The 19,506-nt window shown below is 38.4% G+C and overlaps 3 protein-coding genes across 3 annotated transcripts in view; 1 reads left to right on the top strand and 2 right to left on the bottom strand.

Annotated features, from left to right (window-relative positions):
• Window positions 1–89: 89 nt before the first annotated feature.
• brk1 (BRICK1 subunit of SCAR/WAVE actin nucleating complex) lies at window positions 90–1,513 on the bottom strand. The gene is made up of 3 exons (XM_084735647.1): window positions 1,353–1,513; window positions 702–784; window positions 90–601 (listed from the first exon to the last, which is right to left on the bottom strand). Exons 1-3 carry the CDS (start codon window positions 1,468–1,470, stop codon window positions 575–577), a joined length of 228 nt encoding a protein of 75 aa, XP_084591773.1. The 5' UTR covers window positions 1,471–1,513; the 3' UTR covers window positions 90–574.
• Window positions 1,514–2,968: 1,455 nt separating this feature from the next.
• Window positions 2,969–5,396, bottom strand: gpx1a (glutathione peroxidase 1a). Its single transcript, XM_084735622.1, has 2 exons — window positions 5,122–5,396; window positions 2,969–3,644 (listed from the first exon to the last, which is right to left on the bottom strand). Exons 1-2 carry the CDS (start codon window positions 5,344–5,346, stop codon window positions 3,297–3,299), a joined length of 573 nt encoding a protein of 190 aa, XP_084591748.1. The 5' UTR covers window positions 5,347–5,396; the 3' UTR covers window positions 2,969–3,296.
• A 504-nt stretch (window positions 5,397–5,900) lies between these two features.
• Window positions 5,901–19,506, top strand: part of tex264b (testis expressed 264, ER-phagy receptor b) — a 48,390-nt gene continuing 34,784 nt past the window's right edge. The window contains exons 1-2 of the mRNA XM_084735635.1: window positions 5,901–6,483; window positions 15,512–15,733. Coding sequence (XP_084591761.1) covers window positions 6,235–6,483; window positions 15,512–15,733 — 471 coding nt within the window. The 5' untranslated portion in view covers window positions 5,901–6,234. The remainder of the gene's footprint in view (window positions 6,484–15,511; window positions 15,734–19,506) is intronic.

The following is a 19,506-nucleotide window of genomic DNA, read 5'->3' as shown; positions in this document are numbered from 1 at the left end:
TACTGACAACTACACTCAATTTCCTAGAAAATAACATAATTAGTCAGTAATGTTGCATCTGAACACGATGAGCTACAACATGAAACAAATGAATTGTTCATCATTTATTACAGTATTTAAATCCTGAAACATCACCAAACAGTTCACTGTACAAGCAGGCCCTTGGTAAAGATGACTACACAATTACTTGTTTAACTTGGCACACAGGAATGTTCCCCTTTCATAAATCTCTGATGTGGTAATGACACTGTATACAACACAGACGGTCAACAAGGTGTGCTGATATCAAATCCATAACTGAGCTCCACAACATGTTTTTGAAAACCAATATTTATGGAGGTTGTTCTTGTTTTGTAACATCGATGATGCTTGAGTCACTGACACCCAAGGCCGACCCATATCTTCTATACAAATGTGTCATGAGAGAAAACAACACAAAACTCAGTCATATAATATAAAAATGATCCACATGGTCCCGAAAAAGGAGGGTGGAATCCATCACACGTTTTTCCAAAAAATCGGGGTGGGGGATGGGCATGTAGCTTTAAGATGCTATGAAACTCCATGATGACTTCTAGGTCAAGGTCTCCCCTTTTGTCACCTGCAATGACAGACATAATTATGTAACAGTTGTATCATTTTCATGACAGTCAAACACAAAACACCATTGGATTGTTAAAAATAAAATGCAGTATACTCACTCTCGCCTCGATATATTCAATCCTCCTCTCCAAAGCTGTGAGCTTCTCATTGAGGGTCGCCAAGCGGGATCGACACGACATATCTAAGAATGATGAAATGTATTTAGCATGCTACCGTCAACAACAGCCATGACACTTCATTAGGGCGTTGTTTATAGACGCTGTCAATATCAAGGTCGTTCGCTCAACAAAAATAAACAACGCCACTGGCAAAACTAACAATGGCTGAGAAAGTACCATAACAGGTTATGCAGCTGCTGGTATAGCGTATACGTTAATGACAGCCGAGCAGACCAGTGTTGACTGTAGAAGTGGGCTAACTGTCATTAGCTGTCTCGACACTTGAATCCAGTCATCATTAAATGCAAAGTACTGGCACTAGTTGGTCTGCTAACATTAGTTGACAAACAACACGTTGAGGTAATTCGATAACAACCTGTTATGGTCTCTGTACAAGAAAACAACAACAAGATGCTGCTATCTGCTAACGACAAGCTAATTGCTAACTGGGAGTGGCCATTGAAAGCATCAACATCAAAGCTAGCAACAGCAGGACAGCTAGCTGTGCTAGCTAATTTGGATCTCGCTGTCTATGCAAAATGTCTTCAGTGCTATTGATCATATCAACAAAACTGATTGTTAAAAGCTTACCAAACGAGTTTAGAAAGTCGGCGATTTTTTTGATGCTGCTCGTAATTACTTCTATATACTCTCGATTCGCCCAGTCCTGGTGAATCTCTCTTTGCACTGGATCTTCCTGGCCAGCCATGTTGGAAATCTTTGCCTGGCGTAGCTTTCAATCCACTATAGCCCCCTGCGTTCACAATCAGGAAGCACAGCGAAGACGGACGAAGTGTCGCTGTTGCTGCTAAATACATTGGGTAATAACTCATACAAACCACAGACCGATTGTAAATAATACAGTTTGCGTATAACAGTTGTACACTACAACTTAATGCCACATTCATAATTACTCTGCGACACATTAGAGCAGTGGTGTAAGATGTACAATGTAACTTACTCAGATGTTTTAGTAAAAGTAGCGATTTCACAGTGTCGAGATACAATTAAATGTCTTGCATTTAAAATTTAAAATTATATTTACCATCATCATCATCAACATATACCCTCAAGTACCAAAAGTAAAAGTACACATTATATGCAGCCCTTTTCAGAACAACAGGCTACCATATTTACATTGGATGATGCACCCAACAACAATAATTAAAGTTGATTTTTAGCGAAGTAAAGGTCAGCATAATAGCATCAGCAAACTCTTGTTTGTTTATTTTCCGATATAAATTATATTCATTAAACTTTGTTCCACTCTATATTTTTCCTTGGTCATTCAAGCCCCCCCCCCTGCAGTGGCTCTATGCCCACCAGGCTGGACCACTGTCTGAAACTAAAGTGGTGGACAGAGACTAAGTTCATTTAATTTTTGGCATACTTGAACTTGAGTATTTCCATTGGATGCTACTTTATAGGCTACTTCTACTCCACTTCTATTTGGAGGCAGAATTTGTCCTTTTGGCCAGTTTTAGTTAGCCCACTAATAACTTTGCAGATTCAGATTATGAATAAATCAACCAGTAATAGATGATTGTTTTTTATAGATTAAGCTACCCAACAGTATATAAAGCAAAAATTAGTTACACCTGTTTAGCAGCTGCAACATTAGAGAGACATTGTGCATGAGAACTTTACTGTGAGTAAGTTACGTAAGTAATACTTTTGTACTTTTATTTTTGTAAAATTTTGAATGCAGGACTTTTACTTGTAACAGAGTATTTGTGCACTGTGGTATGCTAGTTTTGTATAAGAAAAAGATGAACACTTCTTCCACCACTGTTAACCTATAATAATGTACCATATTTTATCTGCAAAGGAGCTGACTAGTAACTTGTGAAAATGGATATACTCAAGAACAAGGCTGTCAATATTGTGCCTACAGTACACAATGTACTGTACAGTAGTACAGTAGTCTTAATTTGAGTTGGTGATGCAGTCAGCCATGTATATGTGAAGGCTGACGGATTAATTACTTTGCACCTTCTGTACAAGACTAAAAAATCTAGATAAGGTTTTGAAACAGTTGCCAGGCAAATGTGTTTTTTCTCCAATGTTCACATAAAGACAGACTATTCACGTCATAAAATAGTACCTTAAAGTGTATACATTTTCCACACACCTAAGAATATTTTGAAGGAATAGAGTATGTGTAAATATGTGTTTGTATGCACTGTACACAAAAAACAGAAACACTATGACATTAAATGTTTATTTCCCCTCTACCAATGAAGGTATTTGTGATATGAGTCATACACAGTGGCAGAATCAGTCTTTTACAGTTTCATCAGTGACTCCCCTCACAGAAAGGTTTCAAGGAGTGACTTCATTAGGTAAATAGGCTGAACAACCACAGCGTACTGCACTGGAAATATCACAAACTTAAGAGTGTTGCAATCTGCTTAAACTGCAAAGGTGGAAAAAACATGATAAAATGCTCTGAACAGATGTATACTGATAAATCTTTTTGGCTAAGCTGGTCATAACTGATATCCTGAACAGTGTGTATCTCAAAACACTTTACTTTTACACATTGTTAAGTAGCTTTTTAATATCAGCCTCAATGTTGATGGTGAGGAAATTTCTGCTGTAGCGCTTGTAGGGCTCGCCATCAGGACCAACCAGGAACTTCTCAAAGTTCCAGGAGACATCGTTCCTCTGGACGGGGCTCCAGATGATAAACTTTGGATCTGTCATGAGAGCCATGGACTCATCAGTGGGGAACGGAAGCTTTTCCTTCAGATAGTCAAACAAAGGGTGGGCATCCTTTCCATTCACATCCACCTTCTCGAGGAGCTGGAACTTTGGTTCAAAGCCATCCCCTGGACGGACGTACTTCAGAGACCTCAGGATTTCATCATTCTTGCAGTTCTCCTGTTAAAAAAAGGCAAGAACATTAAATACATTATAGATCAGGCTCGTCAAACTCATTTTAGTTCATGGGCCATATACAGCCCAATTTGATCTCAAGTGGGCCAGACCACAAGAACCATGGCACAACTTATAAATAACAATACCTCCAAGTTGTCCCTTTCTTTTTTAGTGTAAAGAAATATAATTACATTATGAAAATGTTCACAATGAATGAACCATCCATTTATAAAACACATAATGAACAGCCTGAGATGTCTTCAGAAGAATAATGGCAATTTAAACAGGGCCTCAGTTTTTCCACATGTAGTCAGTCTGCTGTTGTTACATGTGCATTACAATTTACAGACCACAGTGGATCTACAAATGCACAAAACATTTATGTATTATGTAACGGAACAACAATTTAGTATTTTACTTCTTTGTGATTCATACGTCTTGTTGAGATATAGAAATTCTTTTAATTTTCCATACATTCACACTCCTGTGTAGTAATGCTGGTATCACGCAACACCAACTAAAGTGAAAGCTAATGAGCAAGAAGCTTAAGATATCCCAGCCTTAGTCATTTCAGGAGAAAACCATAAATATTTTTTAATTTAAAGAAACCGCTACAGCCACCCAATGTTATATTAGGAATCATTCCAGCAGAAATAGAGAGGGGAGGAGATAAATGTGTGTATACAATAATACGTATAGCTGCATTAAAACAAATTACACGGACCTGGATGAATGTTAAGTCACCATCTATTAACGCCTGGAAATTAACAGCTGAAGACATTAAAGAAATGGAAAGAATAGTTTATAGTTTGAGAAGCAGAGAGGATGAATTCATAAGAAACTAGAGTAAATGGGACAAAGAAACAGGTGGAGTGGAATAGTAAACTTAAATCAATAAATAATACTTAAGAGAGGACAAAAGGATCCGCCACTTTTTCCCTTGTTTCTTTTCCTCCCTTTTTCTTTTTCTGTTTTTATTTTATTCCTCTAACTGTAAAATACAAAAGCTGTGTACATCAGGCAGGACGAATGAAATAAGTGATGAACATGATAACTTGTAACACGAAAACTTGCAATAAAGTAATAATAATTTAAAAAAGATATCCCAGCCTTACGGACCATTCACAAACGGTTCACAAATATTTTGTACCGAAGCTGCAGATTGACAGTATTTTGTACAATGTTCAATATATTTAAATATGACCACAATTAGTAATCATTGTCACTTCACAGGACTGGTCCCAAATCTTGCTCTCTGGCAGCTTGGCACAACAGGACTTGAGTAATTCATTTGATAATACATTTTGCTTAGTCTATTTCTGTATCATGTGGATGTAACTTTTAGGCCTATACTGAGGCCTAAGGGCACCACTGTTCCCTGAATCTCAACAGAAACACATGTAATGTAACTAATTTAAATTATATAGTCCCATGGGAAAACAAGGCATGTGAGCCTCTTTTGAATCCACACATTTCCTACCTGATGTCCAAACTGATTGCAGGGAACACCCAGGATAACGAGTCCCTTGGCGGAGTACCGACCGTGGAGCTCATTCATCTGAGTGTAGTCCCTGGTTGTTGTTCCTCATAGAGACGCGACATTCTCAATGAGAACAACTTTCCCCTTCAGCGCAGAGAAACTGAACATTTCTCCAGACAGCAGCTTGGCTGTCAGGTCGTAAAACCTTTTCACATTTCTAGCCATTCTCACGAATAATTCCGGATCAAGGTGTTACACTTAAAAAAAAAAAAGACCTGCTTCATTCAGGCGGTCCAATGTCAACAAGTTATAGTCCAGCCCTCTTTTTATTCACTGGGCGGTCCGTACATGTAACACAACTCCAGACATCTCTATAAAGTTTTTAGAATTTACTCAACTTTTTTTTTTTTTTCAATATTCGCAAGTTTTAATCACTAAAAGAAAGAATTTCAGTGTTTGTCTTGCAATTCTTGAAGTCTTGACTCACAAGGACATTTCGCTAACAAGGAAGTAGCCTGTCATCAAGCATAGTTAAATATTAAATGTTAGCCAAATATGGTCATAAATCAGGAAACCTAGTGTTTCTGAATGGTCTAATTTGTTTATATTATGTTATACATATTGAAGGCTCTAAACTTTTGTATATAATCCATGGACTTTATCTTCCATTTAGAATACGTCTCAAACACTACTAAGTTTCAACACACTAATATTACGCAAAAGTTTTGTTTGTTTGTTTGTTTGTTTGTTTTTTAAGAAAACAACATTTATGAAAAAGCCTGTGTCAGTATTGACTGTACTCTCACACGCTATCAATAAACCTTAATCATAAAGTGTGATTGACATGCACATGTTTCCTTTCTAAGAGTTTTATAAGTTTATTCGGAACAAAATTCACCCCTTCGGTCGGCATAAATGGTACTTTCCAGGAAGTCCAGTACAATGTGCAATCTGGCGGTTCAGTCAAGGACAATATTACAAACTGAAAACAGCCAAACATTTTCTTAAACATGGTACACTGTAGCAGGAAATACAACTGTGATAACGGTTCAGAAGAAGCTAACTGCTAACTAAATAACCGTACCTGCTCCTCCTGTTAGTTAAAGAGCCAACATGCCAGACTGGCTGAGTCTGTGTGTGCTTATTTGCCTGTTGTTAAGTGTTATAACTGCTTACATGCTGTACTCGGGACTCCTGTCTCACATCATGATACTAACAGGCTCTCCTCCCATAAAGAAGATTACATTCGCCTACAAATTCAAACAAGGACCATACAAAGACTGCGGACAACTTTTTAAGGAGTCTCACAAAATCGGACCAAAGCTTCCGTGTATTGGTGTGTACTATGACGATCCTGAAAAGGTAAACAACCACACAACACGTACAGAATAGCAGTTTCTTTTACCCTTGTTTTTGAGCAGTTTAATCAATATCTTAGGCTAAATATCCGCTAAATTTTACCACATACTTTTAACTAGGTTATGTAGTTGACCGCAAGATGGCGCCAATGTCTTTCTCTTTCTCTCGCAGATGAATCCCTTATTTCTCACCAGATAGTTGATGGGTTGAAATTCTTAATTTATACAGTTAAAATGTTTCTTTTCACAGTGAATAATAATTTTACTGTTATTTTGCTATTTCTTGCACTCTTCACGTTCTCTTTTCCTGCTACTTTTCTCAGCATTTCGGCACATGAGACTTTTGGCACTGCTGATTTTTTGTGTTTTCCCTTGAGCAATATCAAAGCACATCTGGCCAGGGTGTGGTGTATTTTGTGCATTCAGATGTCATTGAATATTATCCAAGTGGATTTTGCAGTTTAATGTTAACATTTAAGGTCCTGAGATATAGTCCCAAACCAGAGTTTAAAGGGACACTTCACCCAGAAATCATGAATACATATTTTCCTCTTAACTGTGGTGCTATTTGTCCATCTAGATTTTTTTTCCAAGTTGCCAGTTTTTGAGATATCAGCCATATGTTGCCTACTCTTGAATACAATGGAACTACATGGCACTTGGCTTGTGGTGCTCAAAGCACCAAAAAATACATTTGAAAAACTGATCAGCAATGTCTCTTTCCAGAAGTCATGAGCTCTTCACTCAAGATATTCCACAGACCTTGTTGTGAGCAAATTAATGTAGAAACTATTGTCTTTCTATCAACTACACCTGCCAACCGTATCACATTGCTAGCTCGCTCAGTAGTGCTGGTAAAGATGCTACAGCTTAGCTGAGGGGGACACCATTAATGTTTACATCTCTGTCACGAGTACGAGCCTCTTGTCCATGATATGCTTGATGGGTGTAATTCAGAGAGAAAAAAAACTTCTTCCAGGTATGTGGATTATCTTGAGTAACAGAGTCGCCTATTTAGACTGATAAATAGCACTAGAGGAAAAGTATGTGTTTTTGATCACAAAATAAAGAATTAAGAATTGCAAAACATTTTGAAACTAAGAATAGTCACCTACCAATAGGGCAAAATTGTAGATGATCATCACTGAAACAAATCCCTGCTGCTTTCAGAGTCTGATTCAGCTGCTTTCACAGTTTGAATGAGGTCTGTTGAGTCTGGCTGCCAAACTAAAGTCTTTCAGTGTTTTGTGATAACATCATTATATGCAAATCAGCATGTAGGCAGCCTCAGTCAGTTTCTTCATCTGCTGATGTGATATGTATTTGTGTTTGACTGGTGTTGTGGTTTCACGATGTATCAGATGTTGGATGGCCACAATGCAAATTAACCAATATGGATTACATCAATTAATGAATCAAATAATTTTCCAGGCTGGTTGTGTTGCATTCACTCTCTGACAGTTAGATGACTGGTTTCTCTTGTTAGCTTGGGGTTTTCACAGAATTATGTCGGCATTGTTGTTGCCATTGCTGAGAGAAGCTGAGCTGTGACTGTCTAGCATACTCTAAGTGTCACTGGGGAAAAACATAGTACTCTGAAATACAAGTTATGAAATATTAATACCATCAAAATTGTTGTAATGGAAATAATAATGATGAAATATGTATTTTCATGTTATTTATTTCATAACCTAAAGTTTGGAGTTCCATAAAGTTCCTTTCCTGCCACACCAATGCTGCTACAAACACAAATAGTAAGTCGTTTCTCTCTGTAAGATGTTTTCCTACGTTCCCATCCATTCCCAGAGTGAACTCATCCATCCCAAAAACTCAGTGTCTGTAAGCAGCAGGAAATAATATCTGCTGGCTCTGTTTTCCTGATACCTAATCCTACACTCTCTCTGGGATCTCCAAAGCATGTGGTGCTGGTTCCCACATTTTAAAGTGAGTCCGGCATGAGTTGTTTTTTCAGAAGGCCCAAACATAACAAGGAGTGAAACAACGAGTAGCACATTGAAATGGTTAAGCAGCACAGTTTGATTCACTGTGGAGGGTCTGGAGGTTCAGCTAACAAGGGTGGAAAACAGAGGCCTGACAGACTAAATCTGTAGAAACGTGCATTAACTAAATAATGAATGTAAAATACTGTATGTAGCTGTCTGTCAAAGCAAACTGCTGACCTCTAGCTATGATAGAATGCAATGTGGAGCTGGGACATACCATCAAAATATTTTGAACATTGTAATATCATGATAATAAGTTGAAGTATTAAAACACTTTACATATATATTAGAGCTGAAACAATTAATCTAATTAGTTGATCAACAGTAACTCAGCAGTCAATTAATCATGTAAGACATTTATCAAATGTCTACCTGGTTTTAGCTTCTCAAATGTAAACTAAATGTAGACTAAACAAAAAATCAATTAATTAAAATAATCAATGGTTTAATTGATTTTAGAAAGTAATTTAAGAAGAGTGTTTTTTTTAAATCTCAAATGCTTACACAGAGAGGTGCTTCTGCTAGTTCTGCAGTTCATCCTCGAGGCCAAACGGACATTTTAACCAGATTTGTAGAAAAGTCTCAAGGCAATCTTAGGATATTGCATTCACAAGAATGGGATGACACAAAAACATAAGGCCGCCTGCCATGACTGTTGCTTGCGTGAAACAAGAAAAAAAGGTTTTTCAAGTTTTTTCAAATATTGTGAATCACAGAGGTCCTTTGACATACAGTCATGAGTGTGCACAAAATATTAGGCTCGTGGATCCAGACGTATGTGAGATTAGCTGCGTACAATCTCCATGTCTGTTGATCACGCACACGCAAGCAATCGCTTGATTCCCTTCAGGCATTTGCCTGACGGAGATCATTAGCAGCTTGAAATCACTGTTTTGCTTGGCCATTGTTAGTGATTCCTTCTCCCATGTTACATACACTCATTTTAGAAGGAATTTTGTATACTGAAGCCCCAGTAAAACCAGACATTGTCTAACTATTAATATTAAGGCACTGAAGCAACTATACTGTGATATTACCTCTTTCACTAACTCTTAAATGAAAAGAATATGCACTTTTATGTTGATGTCCATTCAGTTTTGATGGGAAATATAGTCAGGCGAAGCAATAAATTACTCAATGTGTGCTATACTGAGTTTTTTTGCTGCAAAATCTGTTGTTCTTCTTGCATCCAGTGATGTCCCAGTGATGTTACTGATGTTAAGGAAGAACTACAGGCTATTTCAGCCTGGCAGTCACCACCTCTAGGTAGCCAGGGCGCATGCTAGATGAGTATTTTTCTCGCCTAACGGTATGTTCTGGCCAACAAAGTAATAGGCTGGGCTTTTGATACACAACAACATGGGTGTGGGTGTCAGCAGCTCTGGGATATTCATTGTTTACTACATTTACCATCAGCACTGACTGGACATTCACATGAAAAATACCAAGTTTTTTCTCTTTAATATTTGCAACAATTTTCTTTTTCTGAAATATGCTGATATCTAGTATTTTCAAAACCGGCTTTCAACAGTATTGACTTAAGTGGCACCATTTAAACCTGCCATAGCCTGATGCACAACAACCTGATGGAATGTAACCAGAGTTCAGTGATGGACTCTTCCCAGCCCCGCTTCAAAACCCTTTTGTTATGCTCATCCTCTTTTTCCCAAGCCGGCAATTAGGCTGGCAGTGGGTCTTAGTTCCTCTGTGCAGTCACAGCCAAGTCCTGATCTAAGTTAAAATAATTGGCGTAATGATCTCAGCTCATTAGCGTCCGAGCCTCGGGATGCCATTCAGTCCGAGCGTCAAGAGCCCCAGAGAGTGCTCTCAGATGCAAGGACCGTTATTCGGTGTCTAAATAGTGAGACACTGTCCATTGATATTTGCGGTGAGAACGATTTTCAAAAGTGCAGCTGACAGAGGATAAGTGTCAGCAATGCAATTCTCATCCTCTGTTCTCGGCTTTCTCACTTTTACCTCCTTTAATCACTTCCTCTGGAGAAACAAAAGACCTCAACAAGGACTTAAGTTGGTCCTGAGATGGTTGCCATGGATACAGGGCTGGAGCAGCTCTGTCTGTTCCTTCAAACTGCTAACACACATTATGGGCCCCGCTCGCTAAATCCATTCTCCTCCACCAGCCTCTTTACAGTTTCAAAGCCAGGGGGTGTCTGACCCAGTGTGCCCACTTCACCTCTACCCTGCAGCTCTCCCCTCGGCCGCTCCTCCCCCTCTGCGTCCAACTTTGACAAACGCCAGAGGGAGGAAATGGGGGTGGATCATGTATTTCTCTGTCAAACTTGATATTCCAAGTAAGCGATAGGGGTCAGGGTTTGCGGTCCTTGAGACAGAGATTGTCTAAATAAAAAAGCTATATGACAAGTGGAATCATGCACTCTTGGAAATAAGGGTTCCAAAAGGGTTCTTCCTGAAGGGATGAGGTTCTACTCAGAACCAGTTGCTTCTGAATAACCCTTTTTTGAAGAATGGGTTTGGCAATTGTATTTTGTACCATAATTTAGAAGGGTTGTCCTTAGATCCCCCTCAGTGTGTTCATGATAAAACCCTTGGAATATAAGAAGAGTATCGGTAGAACCTCCTGCTGTATTCTAGATACAACTCTTTGAATATAAAAAAGGTTCTTGGTACAACCCCCTTGGTTGGCTCTAGATAAAATCTGTGGAATATAAAAAGCTTCTCGGTAGAACCCGTTGAGTGTGTTCTAGATATAATACTTGGCATATTAGAAGGTTCTCAGTAGAACTATCTGAGTATGCTGAAGATAAAGGCCTTGGAATAAGGCTCCTGGTAGAAACCTTTGAGTATTTTCTAGATAAAACCCCTTGTGATATAAAAAGGTTCTTGGTAGAACTCCCTGAATGTGTTCTAGATAAAACTCTTTAGGTTCTCAGTTGAACCCCCATGTCGATTCTACATAAAACTCCATAAAATGAAATATCCAAAGGTTCTCGGTAGAACCCTTTGAGTCTCCTCCAGATAAAACCCTTGGAATATTAAAAGGTTCTCGATAGACCACCCTGAGTTTGGTAGAACTCTGGTAGAACTCTTGGTAGGTCTCCGGTAGGGACGAGGTGAGGGTTCTAGTTAGCATCTTTATATCTAAGAGTGTGTTGAGATGACATGTGTCTGCCATCTTCAGGGACCATGTTTAGGTCACAGTATGATGAAAGCTGGCAGCGGGGGGGAGGGGCGGTCAGGAAACGTGCAAAAAAAAAAAAAGTGCATCAGTCTGAATGTTAGTCTTTGTGCTGAATGATGAAACAGAAGAAAATCTCTCTAACACTTGCCCTTTCAGAAAGTCATTGTAAAACATTTAAAACGGAAGCCTTACTGAGTGGAAAACACTTTGTATGCTGGTGAAGATGGTTTGCCTTTCTTACCCCGTTGTCTTACCAAAGTCAATTCAGCACATGTGCAGCAGAGACCCAGAGACGTGGCTCCTTCAGTAGAATTTCCGGAACTTTTTGCTTCAGATGAGCTGTCAGTGTATTGAAGAAACATCAAAAGACCGCACACTTGTGTCTTGATGAGTGCAGAGAGGCAAAACAAAGATTGTGGACAGAGGCTTGTGCTTTTGGTGGTGGTGCTTTGTTCTGGACTCCCTACATGGAGCGCTGTGATGATTAATAAATCCGCTCGGCTCAGACGTCCCACTGTGAGCCCTGAAAACATCCAAAGTGTCAAAAAATACCCTTGTGTAAAGTTTCCCGAATATTCTTGTGGTTCTTTTAAAAAGATCAGTCAGGCCATTAACTGGATGTTTAAAGATCAATATGTTTTGTATTCAAAGTGTTTGACTCGTTATTTTTTGGTTTGACCAGCTCCACTGACTCCTCTTTTGATTGTGGTGACTGTCTGTTATTGATTTGGGAGTGATAAGTAGATGTTTATTTAGGGCTTATGGGTATTTAATAGAGATCATCTCTTCTTCTCTCAGACTTTATTGAATCTGCCCTTCATAGCTGCCACTGAGCATCCAAAGCATTATAGTACCAACCGGATTTACTGGACAAACAAGTCGTTGTTTACTTGTCATCACTTAAATATCATGTGTACAACCACAAGTTTTGTGTATGTTTGTTTTATGTGTGTTTGTTGCTTCATGCTTGACAACGCTGCCAACACATGGCAGGAACGTAAGCGCTAAAAGATAAAAAAAGATTTAACTTACGCTAGAAGTGTTTTGACAGAGCTGCTTCTCTTCATGCATTAAAAATAAACAAAATGGCAAGAGAAAACAACACATCTAATATTTGGCTTGGAAACTCGTCTCAAATCAAACTGAATCCAGCATTTATTTCCCCACAACTTGACTCAAACTGAAGGGTTTCTACCTGGGAATAGAGCTGGAAACTAACAATAGAAAAAAAAAATCACAAAAATCACAAAATCTAGCCTGTTGGTTATTGTTTCCCTTTATACAAAGACATTTTCTCAAATAATTGATGAATTGTTTGGTCAATAAAATGTAGTGAAAGATGCACATCACATTATTCAGCTTCAGTTTTTTTCTTCTCTTGTTATTTTAATATGTGATTTGTTTAAGTGCATTGATGCATGTCCTGAGCACACAGATATATGTACTATTTATTTGTACTTATTCACTTATTTTTGGTATGTTACTTTATTTCACGACAGTAAGTGAATGAAAGCAATGTATGAAATGAATAGAAAAGCTATATACGTTCAAATTCTGTTGTGACTCGTTTATGTGAATTGTAACCTCCAAAGTGAAAGAAGAAAAAAAAAATACAAACTTTGTCACAAATAAAGAGTCCTTGTTGATGCTATTAAATGTTTTGTTCGACCAACAGTTTAAAACCCCAAAATATTCAGTTTACAAAGATTTAAAGGCGCTGTGAGCAATTCTGGAGAAAGACAATTGATTGTTGAGTCTCATTTCCATGTCGTCACATTACAGATGCTGTGGTGGCTCAAAGATGATTGAGTATTGAGTTTTATTCACAGGTCGTCAAATACTTTCATTTTTGGAATAAGACTCAACAGTCAGCTGTCTTACTGGCCTGTGATTGGCCAAAGCCTCCTGTCACGGGCTAGATTCTTAAAAGCCTGAAAACAGAGCCAAGCAGAAGTCTGACTTTTGCCCAGTGTTGGCAAAAAATAAACTGCCTACCCCAGCTTTAAACACAGCTCACACAATTAATCAATTATCAAAAAACCTGCATTTTTTTTTCTCAATGGACTAATTGATCAATTAGTTGTAGCTCTACCCAGAGGGTAAATTTGTAACATGCTCACAGGGTCTGGTAAGGTTATTAATTGCATGATAGAATCAAATTAAGAACTGACTCTGACAATCAGAATTTATCTGAAAAATTTACAAAATTCAAATCAGCTAGTTTTTCATCAGTGTGTGGACTCATTATATCATCCTCTATATATTGCATATTTTTGTTGCTGAAGTAATATCGATCTTTGACCATCGGTTTTGAAAAGTTCTTTTACTGATTTTATTTTACCTTTATTTAACCGGGACGTTGCTAAGCAATGTCACATTGTAGGGTACTAGTTTCATTGTTGTGTACTTACACCAATGCATATCATCAGTATTTTATCTTTAACCTAACAAACAGAAGAATGGTGTGCTCAACTCAAGTGTCTTTATAGGGTGTGATGGCTGTTAATCCAAAACATTTAATTCAGTTCAATTCAAAAATTTATATGTATAGCACCATATCATACAAAAGCAGTTCAGAGTGCTTTACATAAAAGAGCAAAATGTGCAAATAGACAGACATCCATACACATATACACATAAAAATACATAAACATACACACATTCAGTCAAGCTAATTGTATAAGTGCAGAGTGTTTATTTAAGAAAATGCTCCATCATTAAACTGCATAGTCGTGGTTTGTTGCCTTCTTTATTTAGCTGAGACTAAACTTGACTAGTGTGCTGTATTCATAACAACACTCCAAATTGGTCATCTGTTTTCCATCTGCTGATACCAGACAAATCTTAGATCAGAAATGTTTGCAGATTTCTCACTTCTTCCAGTATTTTTTGTGGTTTTGAAACTTTTAAAAATGAGCTCAGTCTGCAGTGCTTGGTGAACACCACAGCTCTACTCATGACTGGCCTTGCATGCTGAGGAACAGAGGAGAAAATAGGCATTCTCAGACACGCTGGTTGTGCATGAAGCGTAGCATTGATAGGTTTATGAACAAATTGGACCATTCCGGCTTATTTATTACATGAGCCTTCAGTGCTGCTCAGCTCAGCACAGTGGGGAGAAAGTCTTGGATGTCCCAGGAGTATTCATTTGTAAAGAGTGTCTCCCTTTTCTTCTGTTTTTAATGGGCAGAAGGGTGCTCAGAATGGAGGAAGGAGCAAATTGCTTCACTGCCAAATGCTCCAATTAAATCTCTGACTGATGAGCACATTTTCTCTTAAAATTTGGCACCTGGCTGACATCAGAGAAGATAGAGAGAGAGGATTTTTTTTTTTTGCTAACATCACATTGTTTTGTGCATTATTTTTTGCCTTACATTACACTCTAGTGTTGATGACTCATCGGTCCTCAGAGACAGGTACTTTGGAAATGTTGATGGTAGGTGGCTTTTCAGAGTTTTTCAGAGAGATTGACTGACACGAGGAGCGGTGATGTACAGTGTAGTGTTTTTGTGCCATCAGTTCCTGCACAAAAACACTAGCAAACATTAGGAACTGTTCTGAAAGAGTCAGATAGCATTTTCTGCTTGACAGCATTAATCTGTCAGTCAGTGCTGCTGTTGTCATAGTGGAGTCTCTATGTAATTATGGTATTTGGAATCATTATAATGAGGACAACACAGAAAGGTCAAATGCTGGCAAGACTACTAGTGTGAGCATCTATCTATCTATCTATCTATCTATCTATCTATCTATCTATCTATCTATCTATCTATCTATCTATCTATCTATCTATCTATCCTTCATAACCATAAGTCTATAAGTGTATTCTCTTAACAATCTTTATTTGTTCATTTGATCTTTGTATTCAGGTGCCGGGACCACAGTGTCGCTACGTTGTCGGCAGCATTCTGACCGAGGGTGAAAACAAGGCGGACGAGGAGCTTCTGAAGAGCTATGAGACTTCGGGCTTTAATGTGTTTTCCTTTCCTGAAGTCACACATGTGGTCACTACGTCGTTCCCGCACAGGACATTTTTCTCCATCCTTCTGGGAGTAAGAAGAGTTTACCCACGCCTAGGGCACTACATCAAGGTATTATTGCTTGTTGGACTCTTTTCTTCAAATTGCAATCACTTTTGTCACTGCATATAACTGCAAATGCAATTTTTTTGCAAGCAAAGGCATATCCTTCATTCAGAAAATATACGATATAATGAGATAATTGACATAAAATTACCCATGCATGGACAGATTTCTATGCATCTGGGTTTTCAAACTCAGGTGTGTACATGAAATCTTGTAATCTAAATGTACAGGTAGCAGAAATAATCCCTACACATCACAGTTGTATCTTCACGTAGCCAGCATCATCAGCATCAGCCTCAAGCCCATCACATATGTGTCCCATGGGCCTCAGTGTTTTCACAAAGTGTCTTTGCTGCACACTGAGTCAGAGCATGAAGCACCATTAAAACCTTTAGAGAACACAGCTTACAGATATAGATAATGGCCTTTCAGTGTTTTCTATTTTGACTCAGCTCATGACCATCTATAAAATAATTTTCATTATTTCTCAATGATATTTCACATTGAAAATGGAGCTAAAGGTGCAGTAAATAACCACTTTGAACCACCGCCTGTGTACATATTTTAGTGTTAGGAAAACAGAAATGGAAATGTGTGATGGGAAATGTGTGTGTGTGTGTGTGATAGAATGAATCATTGCTAACTCAAAGGTGGGCATACGTCAAGTAAATGATCAATATCTAACCTCATGATCGTCACATGCACATCTGAGTCATACTGTGTGTTTTCAGGCTGCACAAAGTTAAAATGTATTTTGTGAAGAGCAGAGCACGTCAAATCCTTTCTTTTCCTCACGCCTTCTTTGCGGCATCCCCTGGAGGGTTGGGAGGTGTGTGTGTATGTGAGGTTCTACAACAGGAAGAGATTTATGGTGGGAGAGGAGATGAGACGTGGAGTGAACTTGGAAAAGACAAAGAAAGAGAACAATTTGAGCTCGTTTTAGCACTCTATGATAAATGATCTCATTGAGTGCTGCTCGAAGGATGCTGGGAAAGTGAGTCATTGTGATGAGGAGAGAGTTGTGTGGATGTGGTTTAATTATGCGGTGTGCTAAAACAGGTGGCAGCACCACAGGTTGTCTCAATCACTCTGCCTCTGCTGGAGGAATGTGTTTGTGTGTCCTGTCTGGCTGGCCCTACCATCTGCTTGGACGCTGTTTAGATCTGGCTCCGCTCCAGTGGCACTTAGCCTGTCTGAAAGGTCAGCTTACACAGTCATCAAACTGGACTGATCAGTTTCCTTCACCAGCGATGTTAAATCTTCTTCTGATCTTTGTTTCTACACTTGCCACATTTAATTTACTGTGTTGTTTCAACAATTACTGCCTGTAGTTAGTTGTAGTCGTGTAACTCCATATAATGGGAAGCAGTGTTGTAGTCAAGATGACCTAAACCGAGAGACCAAGTCAAAACCAAGACCTGGTGTGGAGGGATAGTTATTAGGGGGTGCATGCCTGCATGCATGTCCAAGACTGAGACAAATCAGAGTAAAAAGGCGGTCAAGACAGAGACAAGACCAAAACCTTCAAAAAGTGGTTGTAAGACCAGTCTTGAGTACTACAATACTGATGGAAAGCACTGTTGCATTTTGTTATTAATTATCCTACTCATAAATCTGTAACATAAATAGAAACTGTGAATAGATACCTGTTGAATCAGATAGAATAATAATTAAGGGTTGACAAATATAGATTTTTCTTGGCCTATACAGATTATTAGTAATTGAGGAAACCAATAACCAATGTCAAAATACATTTGCAGTAAGTATAGAAATATATTGGGGTGGGCAAAATATAAGAAATACCTCTCAGTACAATGCAAAAAAAATTCAACAGCACCAACAGCCTTCAAAGTGACTGCTAAGTGTAATTCACATGTCTCTAAAACAGATTAAACAAAACTGAACTTCATAAACTGCAGGCTGTGTTTGCTGCAGGCTGTTGTAGCTGTTCTAGACAGCCTTAATTTAGCTACATGTATTGAATAAACTCCACAAACTGAGGTTAGACAGTAAGTATGTTAATTGTAATATCCAATATTGGCTCTGCCTATAATATCTCATGTGGGTGGCTGTCTATCCTTGTCCATTATTGCCCCTGCAGCTATTATTGACATGCAGTGACTGAACAAAAATCTTACTCATAAACGCTCATGTCCATATTGAGCTGTTCTGGAAGAAGGCAGGCTTGGAAGGCAGAATATATATAAAAGTACAAGTCGTCTGTCTGTCTCTTTGGTGGTAGAAAATCTCTGTGCCTAATATGTGAATTTATTTCCATGTAATTTAGTGGATAGATAAACCTTGGACCAAGGAAAAATGATTTAGGAGAGCATGGGTGTGGGGTTTCTGCCATTAGACAGCACATTTTAGCCACAGCCATGAACCCCAGAGAGATGGTTGATTCCGGGTCATGTGGTTTTGTTTAGAGGCCCAGGAAACCCCTTTCATTTAAAATACATGAATCAGATATTTGGGTGTAACTCAAGATGGACAGTTGTTCAGCGCAGGTGGAGTTTGCAGCTGTTGCCTTTTTCTTTTCTGACAGACTTCAGCAGTACATTTTCAAAGTGATATTGCACTGTGGTATATTATTTTAAGACAGCCATGTAGTTATTTAAATGCAGCTGTGCGATCTTGAATATCAGTAACTCAGCAGGGATGATGTTATCCCCCCCGGTCTCAAAACACACTGTGCAACACTTGAGTCAATTTTGTTGGTAATATTCACAGTGAAATTCAGTTCTTCCATCTTGCAATATCCAACACTGTGTTACCTCCTGGAGATCCATTCTCTGGCGTCACAGGATTCACCCAGAATGGACCTTTACACAGATAACCTGTTTTTCTCTGAGAGGCAGCACTGAATCCTAAAATATATCTGAGCATTTTTGCAGCCATCGAACTGGCTAAAACAACTCTCCATTTTGAAATTGTTTAAGCATTTACTGTAATACAGCCACATGTATTACCTGAGCCACTTCCTTTCTGAAAAGCAAAAGAAGATTGATAACAAGAAAACTCCAAAATTATTATAATGTATGAAATATTTGATGATCTGGGAATGAGAGTTAACAAGCCCTAGAATCATTTCCTGCATGACTTCAGGTTTCAGGGGAAATTTAAGTGATTTAAAACTGCTAAACTGCTAAAAGCTTATAAACAAGAAGAGGTTACTCAGTAGAATGCAGATCTCCACCAGGCAACGCAAAAAGAATATTTAGATGTAAACCATTTTTGTAATCACCAGAATTTTGAATAGTACTAGAACTATAATGGATAATGATGGATAATTACATTTATTTTATGATTTAATTACATATAACTGATTAAATGTGAGCAGTTACTCTGCATCACTGCAAGTGATGAATTATTTGTTTTATTTGTATGAATTATTGTCAAACGTGTTTTGTGAGGTCACCGTGACTTTTGACCACCAAATTCTAATCAGGTCATCCTTGAATCCAAGTAGACATTTGTGTCAAGTTTTAAGAAATTCCCTCAAGGTGTTCTTGAGATATTACATTCACAAGAAAGATATGACATGAAAACATAATGTCTATGACCACAGCTGTCTTTTTTCATAAACTGTAAACTAAGTTGATCAGTCCAGTAGTATGTGAGATCAGTACAATGCAAGCCTCAGGTCTGTTCGTGATGCATGCATACACACACACACACACACACACACACACACACACACACACACACACACACACACAAACACACGATAGCATGAATATCGGCTATATCGACAACCTATGAGACACTACAGCATTTGA

Source organism: Lutjanus erythropterus, chromosome 2, assembly GCF_056507025.1.
Source record: "Lutjanus erythropterus isolate fLutEry1 chromosome 2, fLutEry1.hap2, whole genome shotgun sequence".
Classification (NCBI taxonomy): Eukaryota; Metazoa; Chordata; class Actinopteri; order Lutjaniformes; family Lutjanidae; genus Lutjanus; species Lutjanus erythropterus.
This window is presented reverse-complemented; position numbering and strand designations above follow the sequence as displayed.